The sequence below is a fragment of the Mesoplodon densirostris genome, chromosome 2, assembly GCF_025265405.1.
Source record: "Mesoplodon densirostris isolate mMesDen1 chromosome 2, mMesDen1 primary haplotype, whole genome shotgun sequence".
Classification (NCBI taxonomy): domain Eukaryota; kingdom Metazoa; phylum Chordata; class Mammalia; order Artiodactyla; family Ziphiidae; genus Mesoplodon; species Mesoplodon densirostris.
In genome coordinates, this window is record NC_082662.1 from 22106773 (window position 1) to 22123207 (window position 16435).

A 16435-nucleotide genomic window follows, 5' to 3' on the forward strand; every position below is an offset into this window, starting at 1 on the left:
TGTGGTGCCTCAGACTTCTGTCCACTTCTCCATCAATACTTTCTCCCAAGGCCACTCATCTTATCCCACGGCTTCAAGTACCATCTATGGATGACTCCCCAAATTCAAGTCTCCAGCTCTGACTCTCCACTGCTGACTTCCAGAAGCTTCTATACACCTGCCTACTTATCATGGATATCCAACTTGGGTGTTGTGAAATAATAGAAAAAATATGTATATTGGTGTCTGCCCCCAGTTCCTGACACAGAGCTCCTAAACCCCTTGGAGTTTCCTGGGTCATGGGAGCAAATTCTGTTCTAACAAGGTGACTGTTGGCAGGTGCCTGAATAGCTTCAGGAAGGGAGCTGGTCACCAGAGAGACGGAGCCATGATTAGAAGCTTGGAACTTTCAGCCCCACCCCCACCCCAACCTCTGGGAAGGGCAGAGGGGCTGGAGATTCAGTTAATCATCCATCATGCTCATGTGATGAAGCCTCCATAAAAATCCCCAAAGTACAGGGTGTGGAGAGCTTCTGGGCTGGTGAACGTACCCACATGCTGGGAAGGTGTTGCACCCCAACTCCATGGGACAGAAGCTCCTGTGCTCAGAGATCCCTTCCAGATCTCACCCTACGTATCTCTTCATTTGGCTGTTCATCTGTATCCTTTATAATAAACTGGTAAATGTGTTTCCCTGAATTTTCCAGTTGTTCTGGCAAATTATTGAATCCAAGGAGGGGGTCGTGGGAACCTCTGATTTGTAGGTAAGTCAGACAGAAGTTGTGGATAACTTGGGGGGAATCTACTACTTATGATTGGTGTCTGAAGTGAAGGGCAGGCTTGTGGGAATAGGTCCTTAACCTGTAGGGTCTGCGTTAACTCAAGTTAGTGTCAGAATCGAATCACACTGAATTGCAGGACACCCAGCTAGGGTTGAAGAATTGGTTGGTGTGGTAAAACATACACACACACACACACACACACACACATTTAATGACCAGAAGTGTCAGAAGTGAAGGATTCTATGAATAGAGGATTGAGAGTAGAGAAGAAAAACAGAAAAGATTTTCCAAAATAGGCATCCAAAACAAAATTCTTTCCAAAGGTTTACCTATCCTCCACGTGTGTAGAGCTTTACTAACTAGTAAAATATATTTTTTTCCCTTTCTGTGTTACTTTTTTTTTAAACTGAGTTTTGCTTTTCTGTATCAGACTGATACAGAGAGCACGATTTTACAAGTCAGACTTTCATTTTCCAGTGCACAGTAACTCAAACCATAACATCTGAATGCTGCTGTGCTAATGTCAATTATTTAAAATAATCTTTCCATGTTTTTTTGGGGGGGGCCGCGCTGTGCGTGTGGCATGTGGGATCTTAGTTCCCTGACTAGGGATTGAACCTGTGCCCTCTGCAATGGAAGTGTGGAGTCTTAACCACTGGACTGCCAGGGAAGTCCTCTTTCCACCTTTGCAACTGAATGTATACCCCTTGCAAGGTATACTCTTTCTTAGTTAGACTAAAAAATGGGAAGATACAATGGGCTATTACTATAGACTTCTTTTGTTCTTCTTTTAAATTTTTTAAAATTTAATTTTATTTGTTTATTATTTTCACTGCGTTGGGTCTTTGTTGCTGTACACGGGCTTCCTCTAGTTGCGGTGAGAGGGGGCTACTCTTCATTGCGGTGCATGGGCTTCTCATTGCAGTGGCTTCTCTTGTTGTGGAGCACGGGCTCTAGGCGCGCGGGCTTCAGTAGTTGTGGTGTGTGGGCTTCAGTAGTTGTGGCTCGCAGACTCTAGAAAGCAGGCTCAGTAGTGGTGGCATACAGGCTTAGTTGCTCCGCAGCATGTGGGATCTTCCTGGACCAGGGCTTGAAACTGTGTTCCCTGCATTGGCAGGCGGATTCTTAACCACTGTGCCACCAGGGAAGTCCCAACTTCTTTTGTTCTTATTTTTGTACTGAAGCAATTATCATGCAGGGGGAAAAGAAAAAAAACCCTCTTGACCTTGATTTCTCTACAAAACCTGTTCCTCCCCTGGTCTTTCCCATCTCAGTCAAGAGTACCCCACCTAATGGTACCTCACTCACCCCCTGACTAATCAGCCACAAGTCCTCTCAGTTCATCTCCAAATAAAATCCAAATCGTCTCCTCTCCCACCTCTTGCCATTACTCCTGGCCTGGCCTCCATCCTCTCTCAGCTGGATTACTGCAGTAATCTCCTAACTGGTCTCCCTCATCCTCCTCTTGCTGCCTTTCAGTTCATTCTCTACATGGCTAACAGCATGACCTTTTAGAATCAAATCAGATCATGTTGATCCCCACTTAAACCTTTCAAAGGCTTCCTCCGCACTTAGAGTAAAACCCCAAATCCTCACCCTGGCCTCCAGACCCAGCTCCTCTGATCTCAGCTCTCCCCATTTTCTGGCTTACCAGGCACTGAACACACTGATCTTTCTGTCTCAGGACCTTTGCCCATACTATTTTTTCTGCTGGGAAATCTCTCTCCTCAATTCCACATAACTGACTCCTGCTCATCTTTCAGGTTTCAGCTTAAATGTCACCTCTTAAGGAGAAAGTCTCCTTGACTCCCCTTTCTATCATGTAGCCAGATTTTTAAAAAACATTTATTTATTTTACTGTGCCAGGTCGTAGTTGCGGCATGCGGGGTCTTTGTTGTGGCACGCGGGATCTTTGTTTTGGCATGCGGGATCTTTCGTTGCGGCATGCGAACTCTTAGTTGCAGCATGTGAGATCTAGTTCCCTGACCAGGGATTGAACTCGGGCCCCCCGCATTGAGAGTGTGGAGTCTTAGCCAGTGGACCACCGGGGAGGTCCATCATGTCACCAGATTAGACCTTGTTCATGATTTCTAGGGAAGCACTACGGCCTAGTGGTTGAAAACAGGCTCTGGAGGCAGACTGCCTGGGTGTTGAATCCTAGCTTGGCCACTCCTTGACCATGTGGCCTTGGCCGCATTTACTTAACCACTCTGTCCTTCAGATTCCTTATCTGTAAAATGCGGTGTGTTAATAATATGCCTCAAAGGATAGGTACTCTGTACATGGTACAGAGTAAGTGTTAGGTAAATATTGGCAGGTATTTTATTGTTCCTTCATGGCACATTTCTTGGGATTTAATTAGTTTGGTTTCTGAAATGTAAGCTTTGTGGGAATAGGGTTTGTGCTTTTCTTATTTACTGCTAGCACCTTTCACAGTGGCTGGTACATGGTATGTGCCTAATTACATTGCTGAATGAATGCACAAAGGCAGACTCGAACTCACCCCTTTTGAAGCTTACAATCTAGAGAGCATGGAATCTAACCTTGTCCTTCTTACCCTTCAACACCTGGCCATTTTAGAGCTGTGAAAACAGACCCATAAAGGTGGGGTGATTTGAGTAAAGCTTCAAGGGGGAAGGGGTATTGCTCTTTCCAACTTTCCAGAGGGAAGTAAAACTCCTACTTGTCAGAAACGTGCTGAAGCACCAAAAGCACGTGGAACCAACAGAGCCCTACATCCGTTGTAAACACAAGTCACAGCCTTTTATTCTAGGAATAAGAGCCAGGGTAAATTTTTCATCACAAGAGACATTTTAAAAGAAAAGAAAGAAAAAGAAAACCTGTGAGCTCTCTGGTTGGAGTAGCAGGATGGGTTGCAGTGCTGTTGACTGAGATGGCTGACACTGCAGTTGTGCCTTCCTGGGAAAGATATCCAGTGCCCTGTCTGAGCTGCTGTCCTCCCCCCACCCAGACATGTTGTTCATGCCACATTTAGGGATCCAGTGGCCTCATTTGACAAATGTGGGAACTGAGGCTTAGCAAGGAAAAGGGACTTGCTCTAGTCCACATGATGAATTAAACTCAACTTTTCTGACTTCTAGCCCAAGATTCCTTTAAGCTCTAATTAATATAAAAGCTCTTAATATGAGAATGGAGAGAAAGGAGAGGTGAGGGGGAGGAGAAGTTTGGAAGAAGGAAGAGGTGTTGGATCAGGTGCCCACTGGTGGGCAGGGGCACTGACAGGTATGTGGGGCAACCAGAGACCTTGGGGGGAGGGCAGGGGAGTCTGCTGAGGAAAGAGGAGATGGAGGCTGGGGCCTAGCTGGGTTATTTTCAGAGCTGCTATCTTTGTCTGCATCTGCTAAATTATTAAACTGATATCACATCCTAGAGGGTGCCAGCCCAGGTTGCCAGGAAGAGACTGAAAGGGAGGGGTTGGATCTCTGAGCAGAGGCCTTGAATCTTCTAGGCTGGGATAGAAGTCGACTTTTCAAGCCTTGACCTCCTGCCCCACTCCACTCTCAGCTGATGGAGGGGATACTGCTTTGGGCCACAGCTGCACTTGCCATCCCCTCCGTAAGGTTCTGTCTCTGCCGGCTGCTGTCCTGGAAGGAGAGTGTGTATAATGGACAGGACTCTGAAACCAGGTCCCCCCTGGGCTGCCTCTTCTCTTTCAAGACCTCTGACTCAGACCACAGAGAGACATGACTCGCTGTGAGACCTTGGACAAATCCTTGATCTTTGTATGTCTTTGTGCCATAAGTATTAGTGGTTCCATTCCTCAGGTCCTGAAGTTCACAGAGAAAAAGTGCCTTTCTCAGGGTTGTGCAGCTAGGAAAGAACTGAGCTTCAATTCAAATTCAAGTCTCTCCAATTCCACATGCCTTTCCTCTCTATTCTTTTTTTTTATATTTTAGTATTTTCTCTATTTGCTATCTTTCCTACAAAAGGAATGCATAACTTTGATGAAGATCAGAAAAAAAGAATAATCATTAGAGTTTAAAAGTGTATTTTCTAGGGCTTCCCTGGTGGCACAGTGGTTAAGAATCCGCCTGCCAATGCCGGGGACACGGGTTCGAGCCCTGGTCCGGGAAGATCCCACGTGCCATGGAGCAACTAAGCCCGTGTGCCACAACTACTGAGCCTGTGCTCTAGAGCCTGCGAGCCACAATTACTGAGCCCATGTGCCACGACTACTGAAGCCCGCACACCTAGAGCTCGTGCTCCGCAACAAGAGAAGCCACTGCAGTGAGAAGCCTGCGCACTGCAACGAAGAGTAGCCCCCGCTCGCTGCAACTAGAGAAAGCCCGTGTGCAGCAATGAAGACCCAATGCAACCAAAAATAAATAATAAATAAAATTTTAAAATAATAATAAATAAAAGTGTATTTTCTAATTCCTAATGTTGTGTCTCCCAGGCTGGTTGTGCCCTAAGAGGTGGTTGGCTGTGTCCCCTGCCCATTCTTGGGAGCATGGAGCTCAGGGCAATTAAGGAAGCTGGGAAGGAAGCTGGGAGATGCCAAAGCTCTCTCACCTCTGATCCTGTATTCATGCTGTTCCTACCCTGAATCCTTCTCCCTTCCTGTCCCTCCACCATCTGTGCATCCATCTCACACTTTGATTCATCCTTCAGGTCTCAGTTTAAATATCATCTTCTGCAGGGAACTCTCTCTGATCCCCTCCCCACCCAGCTCAGTGTCTGTTCTTCGTTCGCACAGCCACTGTGTTTCTCCTATGCCAGGAGATACCTCACTGAACTGCAGTCACCTGTGTCCTCCCTAGGCTGTGTGCTCTCTGAGGGCAGGGCCCCATCTGATCACTGCTGTACCTTCAGCAGCCAGCTCAACAGAGAAGGTAATGATCAAATTTGTTGAGTGAGTGAAATAAAGAATGAATGGATAAATGAATGAATGAAGAAGGGGACTTCTCTATTCTCAACTAGCTCTGTCTACCCTTGTATTATTTTTCAATTCAAACAAATATCGTTTGAGTGGCCTTATGGGGCCAGGCACTCTACCTAAATTCAGGGAATCTCATGCTGAGCAAAACCAGTCTAAGGAGAGACTGTTAAGTAACTAAACTATGAACAAATACATATTTATATATGACTAGTGGGAAATGCCATAGAGGATAGGAACAGGGGACATATCAGAGAACAGCAGGGAGGTGAGCTATGACTTTGGGGTGGGTCACATCTGTGTTTGAATCTTTGTTTGGCCACTTATCTGCTGTGTGACCTTGAGCGAGTCTCTTCACTTCTCTGGGCTTTGGTTTCTCATCAGGAACAAAGGCTGCTGATGCCCCTCCTTTAGGGGTACTGTGGAGAGAGAATGTTCATCTATTCAACAAATATAGGTTGAGTATCTCCTTCTATTCAGAGAAACAACTTGCCCAAGGTAACCCAGGTGGGCAGTGTGTGTGGGATTTGAACTCAGATCTGACTGGTTCTCTGGATCTGGCTGATGGTGGGAGATGGGCGTAAGTCCTAGTCTTGTTCCCCTTGGTTCATCCCCCGAAGTTGGGAGCAGTGATCTGCCTGATGCAGGCAAAACACCTGTAGATCTCCCCACGGTGATGCGGGAGGGATCTTCTGCACAGAGAAAGACACAAAGTTTGATGACACAAAGGAGACCATTCAAAGGGATGAACCATTCAGCAGGGCATTCCGTCATCCCCATTGAGCCCCTCTGACTCCCTGAACCCCATCCTCCTCACTGAATTTCCCTTCTTTTCCCTCTGTGAGCCTCTAGCACAAATGCACCCACTAAACCCCTCTCCCCTCACTGGGCCCATCACTTTCACTGAGCCCCTCCCTCACTGAGCCCCTCCCCTCGCCCTGCCCTGAGCCTCCGCTACTCCCGTCACTGAACACCCTCCCCCTCACTCCCTCCTTCAAAGTCCTCCTCCCTTACCCTTCACTGAGCTTGACGCCCCCTCATGGACCTCACCGTCCTCTCCGAGCCCCTTCTAAGCTGCCTCTCAGGAGCCGAGCTGTCTCGCCCACGAGTCCCAATCACTCAATCTAAGGCACTTAAAAGCACTTAGAGAACATGATGCGGAGGTGGGGCGGGGTGGTGTGGGGGTGGGGTGTGCTCCAAAGTCCTCCTTCTCCTCCACATCAAGCCAGTGCAGCGCCCCCATCAGCCTCCTCTTCAGCCTGGGGCGGTAATCACACTGGCCACACTTTCGGCAGGTCCCCTGAGCCCACCGTCTGCTGCAGTTCTTCCCAACTGGTCTCGGCTGGTTTCTGGCCCTACAGACCCTGCCACCGCCCAACACAGAGCCCTTTCATTTCTGATGGCACTTTCAAGTGGATGGCAGTGCCATGGCGTCTGGGTCAATGTTTGGAGGGGGTATGGCAAGATCACTTCCGCTGTGGGAAAAATGGCTAGAGCTCAGTTCTATCGTTTTGCCAGTATGACTAAAGTCCCAGTTAAGCAGGGTCCCCTCAATGACAGTGAGGAGACCCAGGTATCTGAGTTCCCAGAGGGCATGAATGGATGAGCTTGTCCCTTTCGGCGGTCCAGATTGAGCCACGGACCTTGGGCAAGGCTCCACTACACCTTCTGGGTCTGTTTCCCGCTCTGTGTGATAGGTGTGGGGGCACCTACTGGGAGGAGCAGACAGGAGCAGGGGCTTGGAAAGAATTTTGCCCACTGAGGGGTGGGGCTCCCCTGGGGGGCCACCAAGATTTGCGAAAGCCGCGCCAAGCTCAGCAGCAGTGCTGAGGTTTGTTCTGCAAGTGAAGGGCTTGAGGAACCAACACTGCCAGATCCCCACCAGGAGGCCAGTCGCCCCCCTGTGTTAACCTCTGCATGGCCGCAGGGAGATTGGAGAAGGTGGTCCTGGTGAAGTTTGTGGCCCAGGAGACCAGGTAGAGCCGATTCAGCCAAGGGGCAGCGTTTGGTACTGTGCAAGGAGACAAGCCTCCTGAGTTGTGTCTCAGGCTTTCACTGTCACATAGTGTGGCTTCAGGCAAAAGCCTACCACAGGTGGGGACAGGAGTCCATGATTTCTAAGCACTAGCTACTAGAGCTTATGACTCAGGGGCCAGGCCAGAGAAGATGCGGTCCCCTTTCCACCCAAAATTTGGAGGAGGTGGATAGGGACTGGATGCCCTAGCAGAGCAGCCTGGGTCGAAGGACCAGGGACCTGAAGGGTTTGGGCAGTGTCCTGACGGGGCGGGGCAGGGGAGGAGGGTTCAGGGCATGCTAGTCTTTGATTGGCTGTGCTGCCCTTCGCTCCGCCCCATGGTCTATAAGACGCACTCGCGGCTGCCTTGGCGCTAGTGTGGGGGCTGTGGCCGCGTCTCTTTCTGATTTGAGGCATCCATCCTTCCCAGCGTGGGGGACAGCCAGCCAGACCCGCGGACCTACTGCTGCGGACCGCCGGGGGGCGGGGGATGCCGGGCTGCCGCATCAGCGCCTGCGGCCCGGGGGCCCAGGAAGGGTCAGCAGAACCGGGGTCCCCGTCGCTGCCGCCCGGGGAGCGCCTATTGTCCCCTCAGCCCCCGTCCCCAACTCCGACCTTGACCCCGACCCCGGCTCAGGCCTCACCGCAGCCCGAAGTGGCCCAGGGGTCGGCGGGCTCGGCCGAGGGGCAGGAGCTGCAGCGCTGGCGCCAAGGCGCTAGCGGGGGCGCGGGGCGCACCGGGCCGGCACGGGGCGCGGGCGGCGGCCCGGGCGCGGCGGCGGCGGCGGCGGCGGCGGCGGCGGCGGCAGGGGGCCGTGCGCTTGAGCTGGCCGAAGCGCGGCGGCGACTGCTGGAGGTGGAGGGCCGCCGGCGCCTGGTGTCGGAGCTGGAGAGCCGCGTGCTGCAGCTGCACTGCGTCTTCCTGGCAGCCGAGCTGCGCCTGGCGCACCGCGCCGAAAGCCTGGGCCGCCTGGGCGGCGGCGTGGCGCAGGCCGAGCTCTATCTGGCGGCGCACGGGTCACGCCTCAAGAAGGGCTCGCGCCGCGGCCGCCGCGGCCGCCCGCCCGCGCTGCTTGCCTCTGCGCTCGGTCTGGGCGGCTGCGTGCCCTGGGGCGCCGGGCGCCTGCGGCGGGGCCACTGCCCCGAGCCCGATTCACCCTTCCGCCGGAGCCCGCCCCGCGGCCCCGCCTCCCCCCAGCGCTGACCTCCGCGCCGGGACCTCTGGCCACCCCGACAGGCCATCGCCGAGGTGCCGACCGACGGATTGTGGACGCCGGCTGGATGGACGGCGTCACCGACGCGGATGGACAGATTGCCCGACCCCAGGAGGAGACAGTCGGGGGGCCGAGGGCCCAGTAAAGAAGGCTAAACTGAGGTGCGGTCTTAGCGGCTGGTGCATCCGTGGGGCGGGTCGGGTCGGGGCGGTGCAGGGCTCCAGACCTCCTTCCCTAGGGCTTCTGGAGTCCGCTGGGTCCTTAATAAAGCTGTCCGCTTTCTGTTGCCGCGACTCCCAGACTTCCGGCGGAATGAGGTAGTAAGTCCCTATTATAGAGTTGGACAAATGGAGGCTGCTCATATCTCAGAAGGGGTTTGCCAGCAAACTTTTACCCGTTGGAGCCTCCTGCACTGACGCAGCACCCCACCCTCGCCTTCCACCAGCGCTGCATTTCCTGGGTCCCTTGGGGCTGTAAGAAGTCTTGCCCTTGAGGCTGCTGCTTTCTGGCACTACCCTTCGGGAGGCCAGAATAATGAGGCCCCAGGATGGGGTGGGAGCTGGCACAGCGATGTACCTCTGTGTTCTCTCCTAAGCCCCTGTTTCCCATTCGGGGAGATGGAATCCCAGAGAGGCTACGGATTTGCTCCCATCATACTTATACTTAGGACCTTCCACTTCTAGGAGACAGGTCTTTTCTCAGGTCCTCATGCAGCTTCGCTAAGAGTACAGTCTGACTCAGATGACCAGGGTGGGGTGTTTGGTGACTGCCTGAAGCTTTGCCGGCTCTCCTAGGGGCTCCCTCCCAACCTGTCACTAAGATGGCTCTGCCAGGGATGGAGCCAGGTGACATCCTTTAACAGGCCCCAGGGGGGCAGGTATGTCATTGGCTTCTAGATTCTAGAAAGTGGGGCCTTAAAGGGCCAGACCTGAAAGGAGATCTGCTTCTCTTCCTTTCCACGTGCCCTTCAGGCCCCCCATTCCCCTGCCCCACTCAGCTGTGAATGGCCTGGCTGCTGCTTTGCTGCTCACTGGCTGAGTTGACCGCAGCCTCACTTATCAGTCTGTGATGTGGGTATCTTCACCTCTTGGAAGGGCTGTAGTGAGGTTAACACAGGGCAGAGGTCTGTCTTTTCCCATAAATCACGGAAGAATGTTTCATTCTCTTATATCACACCTAGAAACAGGCACTGCTTTTGCTGACGGAGCCTAGGAGCTGATTTAAAGTCCTCATTTTACGGAGTGGCAAGGTCAGCTAGGGACAGAACTAGGTCCTAGGCCTGTGTGTGTCCTCACAGTCTCTCTCCGCTGTCCAGGGGCAGGGGCTAGATAGAACTGGCGTCCGCTTGTCTGCCGTGTGACCTAGAACAACTCTGCCCTGTCTTTGGGCCAGTTTCCTCAGTCCCTCTCTGAATGTAGCTGTCCCTCCTCATGTCAGGGCTTAGGAATGGGGAGAAGGGTGTAGAACGAGATAATTAAGAGTCACAGGAATCTGGTGTAATCCCAGAGTCCTCAGGGTCAGGTGCACTGCTCTGAAAGGCAGAGACCCAGGGGCCCTCACCTGTCCTTCCCCCAGCTAGCTCTTCCTCTTCCCAGACCAAACTTTTTGCCTGGTTTCTCAGCTAACAGCCAGGACTTCCTGAACCCATTCTTAGCTGGGGAAGGGAAGACCAGGAGGAGGTCTCAGAGACTCTGAGAGCTTGTGGACTGGGAGAGCAGTGAGGGGCCCTGGCATCCTCTGGCCTCCCCAGAGAGAGAGGACCTTCCAAAGCTACTTGGGTCATTTGGGATCTAGAGGCCCAGAAAGGACAAGGACTCCCTGGAGGTGACACAGTGAGGAGCTCAGGCTTCAGCGCTGGGCTGCAGCCAGGACTGTTTGTTTTCTGGGTTGCATGGGAGAGGGACACTTGGTCCAGAGAAGCTTTTAGCTAATGGTGTAAAGTGCTCTGTGTCACCACAGTTTTGCCTTTCTCTGGGATTTATTGGTAATCAGCTTTGTCCTGATTTTGTGTGTGTGTGGGGGGGGCGGGTAGGGAATTAGAGATGGCTCTTGCTGGAGAAAGTGGTATATGTAGGAAATGGAGATTGGTCCTAGTGTCACAGGCAGCTCTGTCCCCTCCCTCCACTTCCAGATGTCCCACGCTTCTCACTAAGGGCCTCGGCCAGGGCACACGGTGTTCAGTGACTTGAACCCCAGCTCTTGGTTCAGTGGTCTGTCCACTACTCCTCAGCCAATTAATAAAAGTCACCTTCCCACCACTGTCTGGCCCACCCAGGGCCCCTCTAGAAGGCTTCATATTCTCCTCAATCAACAAACATTGATCTCTGCTCAGTCCAGGGGCTCAAGAAGCAGCACTGAATCGGAGGGTCTCTGTTTTCAAGGACTTGTGTCCCTCAGCCCTGTTCTAGGCAGCCTGCCCTGGTGATGTTGGAGGGCTGTTTTTAGGCCTTCACAAGTAACTGTAGCCCCTGGTTATATATTGCATCCCCACCCTGCATGCCTTCCTGAACACTTTCTAGATGGCCCAGCATTCTAGCCCTGCGGACTGGACTGAGTACAGGGGATCCTGAGGGATCTGTGCCCTGAGGACATTGATTGCCACCAGTGAATCTGGAATGTCAGCTGAGGGAAGTGAGGGGCTGGAAGGCCAGGTCAGGGTTTTTAGTCAGGCCCTGCCCCTCCCCTGGATGAGCCCTTTCCCTCTCTTGGCTGGTCCCTGACAAGTGAGGCGCCTCTGGGCGGCGCCACCAGAGGGCGGTGTGGGCTGCTTCTCCAGGCGTGCGGGCAAGGCCTGGAGCAGGCTGGGAACCCACAGTGTCCCCGCCTCCAGCCAGCCTCTTCTCTTGTTGCCCAGGCTTCTCAGGCTTTGAGCTTTAAAGGTCTGGCAGAATGTGTGGGTACTGGTGGTCACTTAGAGAAGGGGCGGGCCTCTGACTTCAGAGGGAAGGTCCATCAGGAAAGACTTTCCTGGAGAGAGAGGTTGCCCCTGTTGGCTGACACCGTCTGAGTAAAAGCCCAGAGTAGTTTCACTCCTTCCAGATTTGTTACACTGATAATTGATCAGAACACCCCATCCTGCCGCCGCCCTGCCGCCGCCCCGCCGCCACCTGGGAATCAAGGTGGCTTCCTAGAGATTAGGCTGAAGCGACAATTCACAGCTAAAGTGCTCCAGGCCTGCAGTGGGCAGTCTCTAGGAGGCTTCCTTCCCCTAACAGCCAGGTCCCTGGAGAAAAACCCAGGGTCCCAGTCTCCTCCGAGCTGAAGGAGAAGCAGAGCCTTTACCTCCTCCCCTGCTTTACAGCTAGCACGGGAGGAGGTATTTGGGAAAGCTGGGAGATCCCCAGCCTATGTCTTCCCACATTAGACCTTGACCGCACGCTGGCTAGGAGTGATGGGGGAAGGGACTCCTTGGTTGTGGCATAATATATTAACCACCACCTCTATGCCAGGCACTGTGCTAAGCACTTTACACCCATTATCTCTTTCAGTCCTCCCAGCTACTCTGCAAAGTAGGAGTTAGCCCCATTTCCACAGATGAGGAAACTGAGGGTTGGGGGGGGCAGGTGACTTGCCCAAGGACATAGAACCTCTAAGTGGGGGACACCTTAAACATTAGGCTATGTGGCTTTTCATTTATCAGGCTAATGAGGGCTCCATTTATCAGGCTAATGAGGGTTTCTGAACTCACCCTTTGAGTCTGGGTACAGTGAACCCTGGTCCTTGGTTCTGGGGAGGGATGAGATCAGACATTGATCAGACATTGTGATCAGACACAATCAAACAATGTGATCAGACATTGGAGGGGTGGCAGAAGGTGGCATCTTCTGCCACCCCTCCAAGGTCTGGGCACACCCCCAGAGGCTGGCTCCCCTGCTTGGTTGTCTGGGCTTTGGGGGGTAAGTCAGGCTGAGTCAGCACACCTGGCTTCAGGCAAGGGCAGGCCAAGGATGCTCAGGGCCTGGGCTTGCCTTGGAGGCTGCCTCCTCTCCCTGCATACGTGGGCTGGCCTGTTTGGTGCCAGGGAGAACAAAGAGCCTGGGATGGCAGAGGAAGAGGGTGACAGGCTCCATGGTGGGGCAGAAAGTGTCCCGTCTTAGAACTAGACAGGGGGCTTCCCTGGTGGCGCAGCGGTTGAGAGTCCGCCTGCTGATGCAGTGGACACGGGTTCATGCCCCGGCCCGGGAAGATCCCACATGCCTCGGAGCGGCTGGGCCTGTGAGCCATGGCCGCTGAGCTGGCGCGTCCGCAGCCTGTGCTCCACAACCGGAGAGGCCACAACAGTGAGAGGCCTGCGTACCGAAAAAAAAAAAAAAAAAAAAAAAAAACAGAGCTAGACAGACCTGGGATTTAGTCCTGACCTGGAGCTTCTCAGCTGGGAGACCTTGGGCAAATGACTTCCCTTCTCTGAGCCAGTTTCGTGTGTGTGTGTGTGTGTGTGTGTGTGTGTGTGTGTGTGTGTTTTATGGGGAGTTAGGGAGGAGATAATTTTTGAGTATTAAATGAGAGGTCACACTAAGTGCCTAGCACATAGAGGAGATCTGTAAATGGTTGGTGGAGCCAACCTACCTAGCCCAGGAGAAGCTGCCAGGACAGAGCCCCCAGGCAGTGTGGGCCTTTGCTTCTCCAGAGCATCACCATATCAGGCATCCCTGGAACAGTCCCCCTTCTCCCCCCATGACAGTCCCTGAGGAACTCCATAAGGGAAGAGGTGGAGGAGGGGGCAGGCTTTTTATCCCAGGAACATTCCATTCCAGCTGCTCAGACCAGTGGGGATCCCAGCCAAGGACAGAGGCCCAAGGCAGCTCACCCCAGGAGCCCCCACCCCTTCCAGGGCGGGAGTGAGTGGAGCCTGATTCCAAAATATTGCCCCTGCACCTTCTCTCCACAATGGCCCCTCTAAAGGAGGTAGATGTCGAAGGGTGTGGGTGGGGCTGGGTGGCTATGGGAGAGAGACAGTTAAAGCTCTTGAAATTATTCTTTCCAGCTCCTCCCAGCTCCTCCGAGCCTCGACTCTGGATCTGACTCCTGGATTCTGCTCCTTCCCTGGGCACCTCCTTCAGGAAGACTCCTCTCATTGACCCTACACAAGCATGGCACCCTCCTCACTTCACAGGAGCCTTTCACTTCACAGTGGCAAGGGGCTGGATTCTGGGGAAGTTGCCGATACTATGAATTTCTCTCTATATGCTGCATTTGACTTTGGCTCACACTGTACAACTGAAGATGTTACGACAAGTCCTTGAGACGCAATCAGATTGTTTAAGAGTGCAGCAAAGCTTTCCAATGTGAAAGTGAAAAGGATCTCTTTTAAAAATGTCATCATTCTTAAACAAGTCACAGTGCAGCTGGGGTCCCCATTTTGGAGATGCTGTTGCTTCTCAGTCTAACAGCACGAGGAGACCTGTTTGAGGGGAAACATTGCTCTGAGCAATCCCTCAGTTCCCCTCATTCACCGTCCTTGCCCTCTCCAGGTGGGCATGTGCCTGCGGCCCCTCAGAAAGGTAATGGGCTGCTGGCTCCCGGGGGACACACCTCTTTCTCAGGAAGAGGTGTTGGCAACATAATTCTAAGTTTTAAATGAAAAAAGGGAGCACATTTATTCAAATATTCTGATGGTAGAGGGAAGGGGGCCACACTGACTCACACATAACCCAGAAAACTTGTAGAGTCCACAAAATGAACGCATATAGAGTCAGTTCCTTGAATAAATCAGTTCCTTGAATAAATCTCAGTGATGTGAGACAAGCATGCGTGGCTTTGAGGTTTACTCTGTGAGTGGCGTTGCCGCCTTTCCTTTTTGTGTGTCTGTCACGGCTCTTTTAAGTTGGCAGTTCCTTGAGCAGCTTCTGTTTAGTTTCATTTGGCACTCTGGGCCTGCTTACTGATTTGTAGACTGACTTCTCCCTTGACCTGGCTCAAAGTTGACCCTCTTTATGGAGTCTTCCCCAAATAAGGATGTGTTGAGGAAACTAGGGGATGGGATGCACGTGTGAGACTGTGTGACACGAAGGGATGCGAGTGCGTTTGCGATAACATGGCAGCATGGTGATCCCTGGAGGATTGTGTGTGACCGTGCTGGTGAATGGATGGATCTGTCTGTCACTCAGCCTCCCAGCAGGAGACACAGCACCCTCAAACTGGGCAGAGACTTAAAAAGGGACTATTTCCAAAGACGGGGGCTGGGCTTAAGAAACTAACAAGGTATATGCAGCTCTCCAGGGCTAGCAACAGGGAGAAGCCATTACAGCTCCTGGGCCCGAAGGGGTAAGAGAGGAGAGGGGAGGGGAGGGCACATGGACCCAGAGAGTGCAGCTGTGTGGAGAGGGCCCCTGACAGGAGCAGTGGTCTTTGGTTGAGAGATGTAGGCAACCATGGGGACCTGATGGGAAGGGAGCAGGGGGAATAAACACCTTATTCTCCTCCTCTCTCCAGTATCTCCTGCTGGGGACTCTCATTGGCTGAACCCAACAGAGAGGTAGGGAACAAGGGGGTCATTGATGCACAGTCCGTAGAGGTCAGCCTCCCAAGGGCACAGAGCCTGAAGAAGGGCGGAGAGTGGGACTGGAAGGGCCGACATATCATGCAACTGCCTGAGGGCATTATCTTCCATTCCCTAAAGGTCACTGCAAGGCTTTTTCCCCCTCTGGAGCGCCCCCCACCCACCACGGGTCACAGGGGGAGAGTGGACTGTTGCTTGGAGAGCACTGTGGGGTTAGGGATGGGGGATGGGTCTTTATTCCCTCAGCCTTCCCCTCTCTGGCTCTGATTCCCAGTTCTTGATTCCTTCCTGTCCTGGCATCTTAGATGGCTGCAGGAACTGCCCATGAGAGAACAATGCTAACCACTGAGTCAGTGTTTTTTTCACACCCTGAAACACTACATCTCTCCCAAACACCCCCGGGCACACCTGCTGCCACATGGGCCTCTGACATAGTCACCACAAGCCATGGCTGGTGTCACAGTTGCATTAAGAAAATGTACAAACTTGGCAAACAGTAATGCAAACTTTTTCTCTGTCACATGTATGTACAGGAGACATACTGTCACTCTCATCCATGTGAAATCAGAGTGTAGGGGAAGGATGGTGTAGGGGTTAACAGCAATGGCTCTGGGGGCAGACAAACCTCTTTGACCTCTCTGGCATCAGTTTCCTTGTCTGTAAAATGGAAATTCTTGCTCTTCTCTCGTGGAGCTGTTGGGAGGGTGCACTGAGAGGGTGTGGTCGGGGAGCACTTAGCAAAGTGATAGTTGTTAGTGGGAAACTCCTGTCTCCCACGTCTCGTGGGGAACACGCGCCTGCACAACACCTGACAGCAGAACACCGTCAGGCGCGTGTGCCCTTCCCCAGACACACCTGCCAGGAGCATGTGTACATTGACAAGTCCCCTCCGCCCAGAATGCTCTTTCCCCAGACATCCACATGGCTTGCTTCACACTGTCTTTAAGTCTTTGTCCAATCAAATGTCACCCTTTAAAGGAGGTTCACCCTTTTTAAAATTGCAAACCCAGCACTTCCAATCCCTTACCTTGCTATGTATATTTTTAGGCA

General features: G+C 52.7%; 1 protein-coding gene across 1 annotated transcript; it reads left to right on the forward strand.

Annotated features, from left to right (window-relative positions):
- The first annotated feature begins 8060 nt into the window (after positions 1-8060).
- TRNP1 (TMF1 regulated nuclear protein 1) lies at positions 8061-14609 on the forward strand. Its single transcript, XM_060081316.1, has 2 exons — positions 8061-9047; positions 13871-14609. Exon 1 carries the CDS (start codon positions 8163-8165, stop codon positions 8874-8876), a length of 714 nt encoding a protein of 237 aa, XP_059937299.1. The 5' UTR covers positions 8061-8162; the 3' UTR covers positions 8877-9047; positions 13871-14609.
- The last annotated feature ends 1826 nt before the right edge of the window (positions 14610-16435 follow it).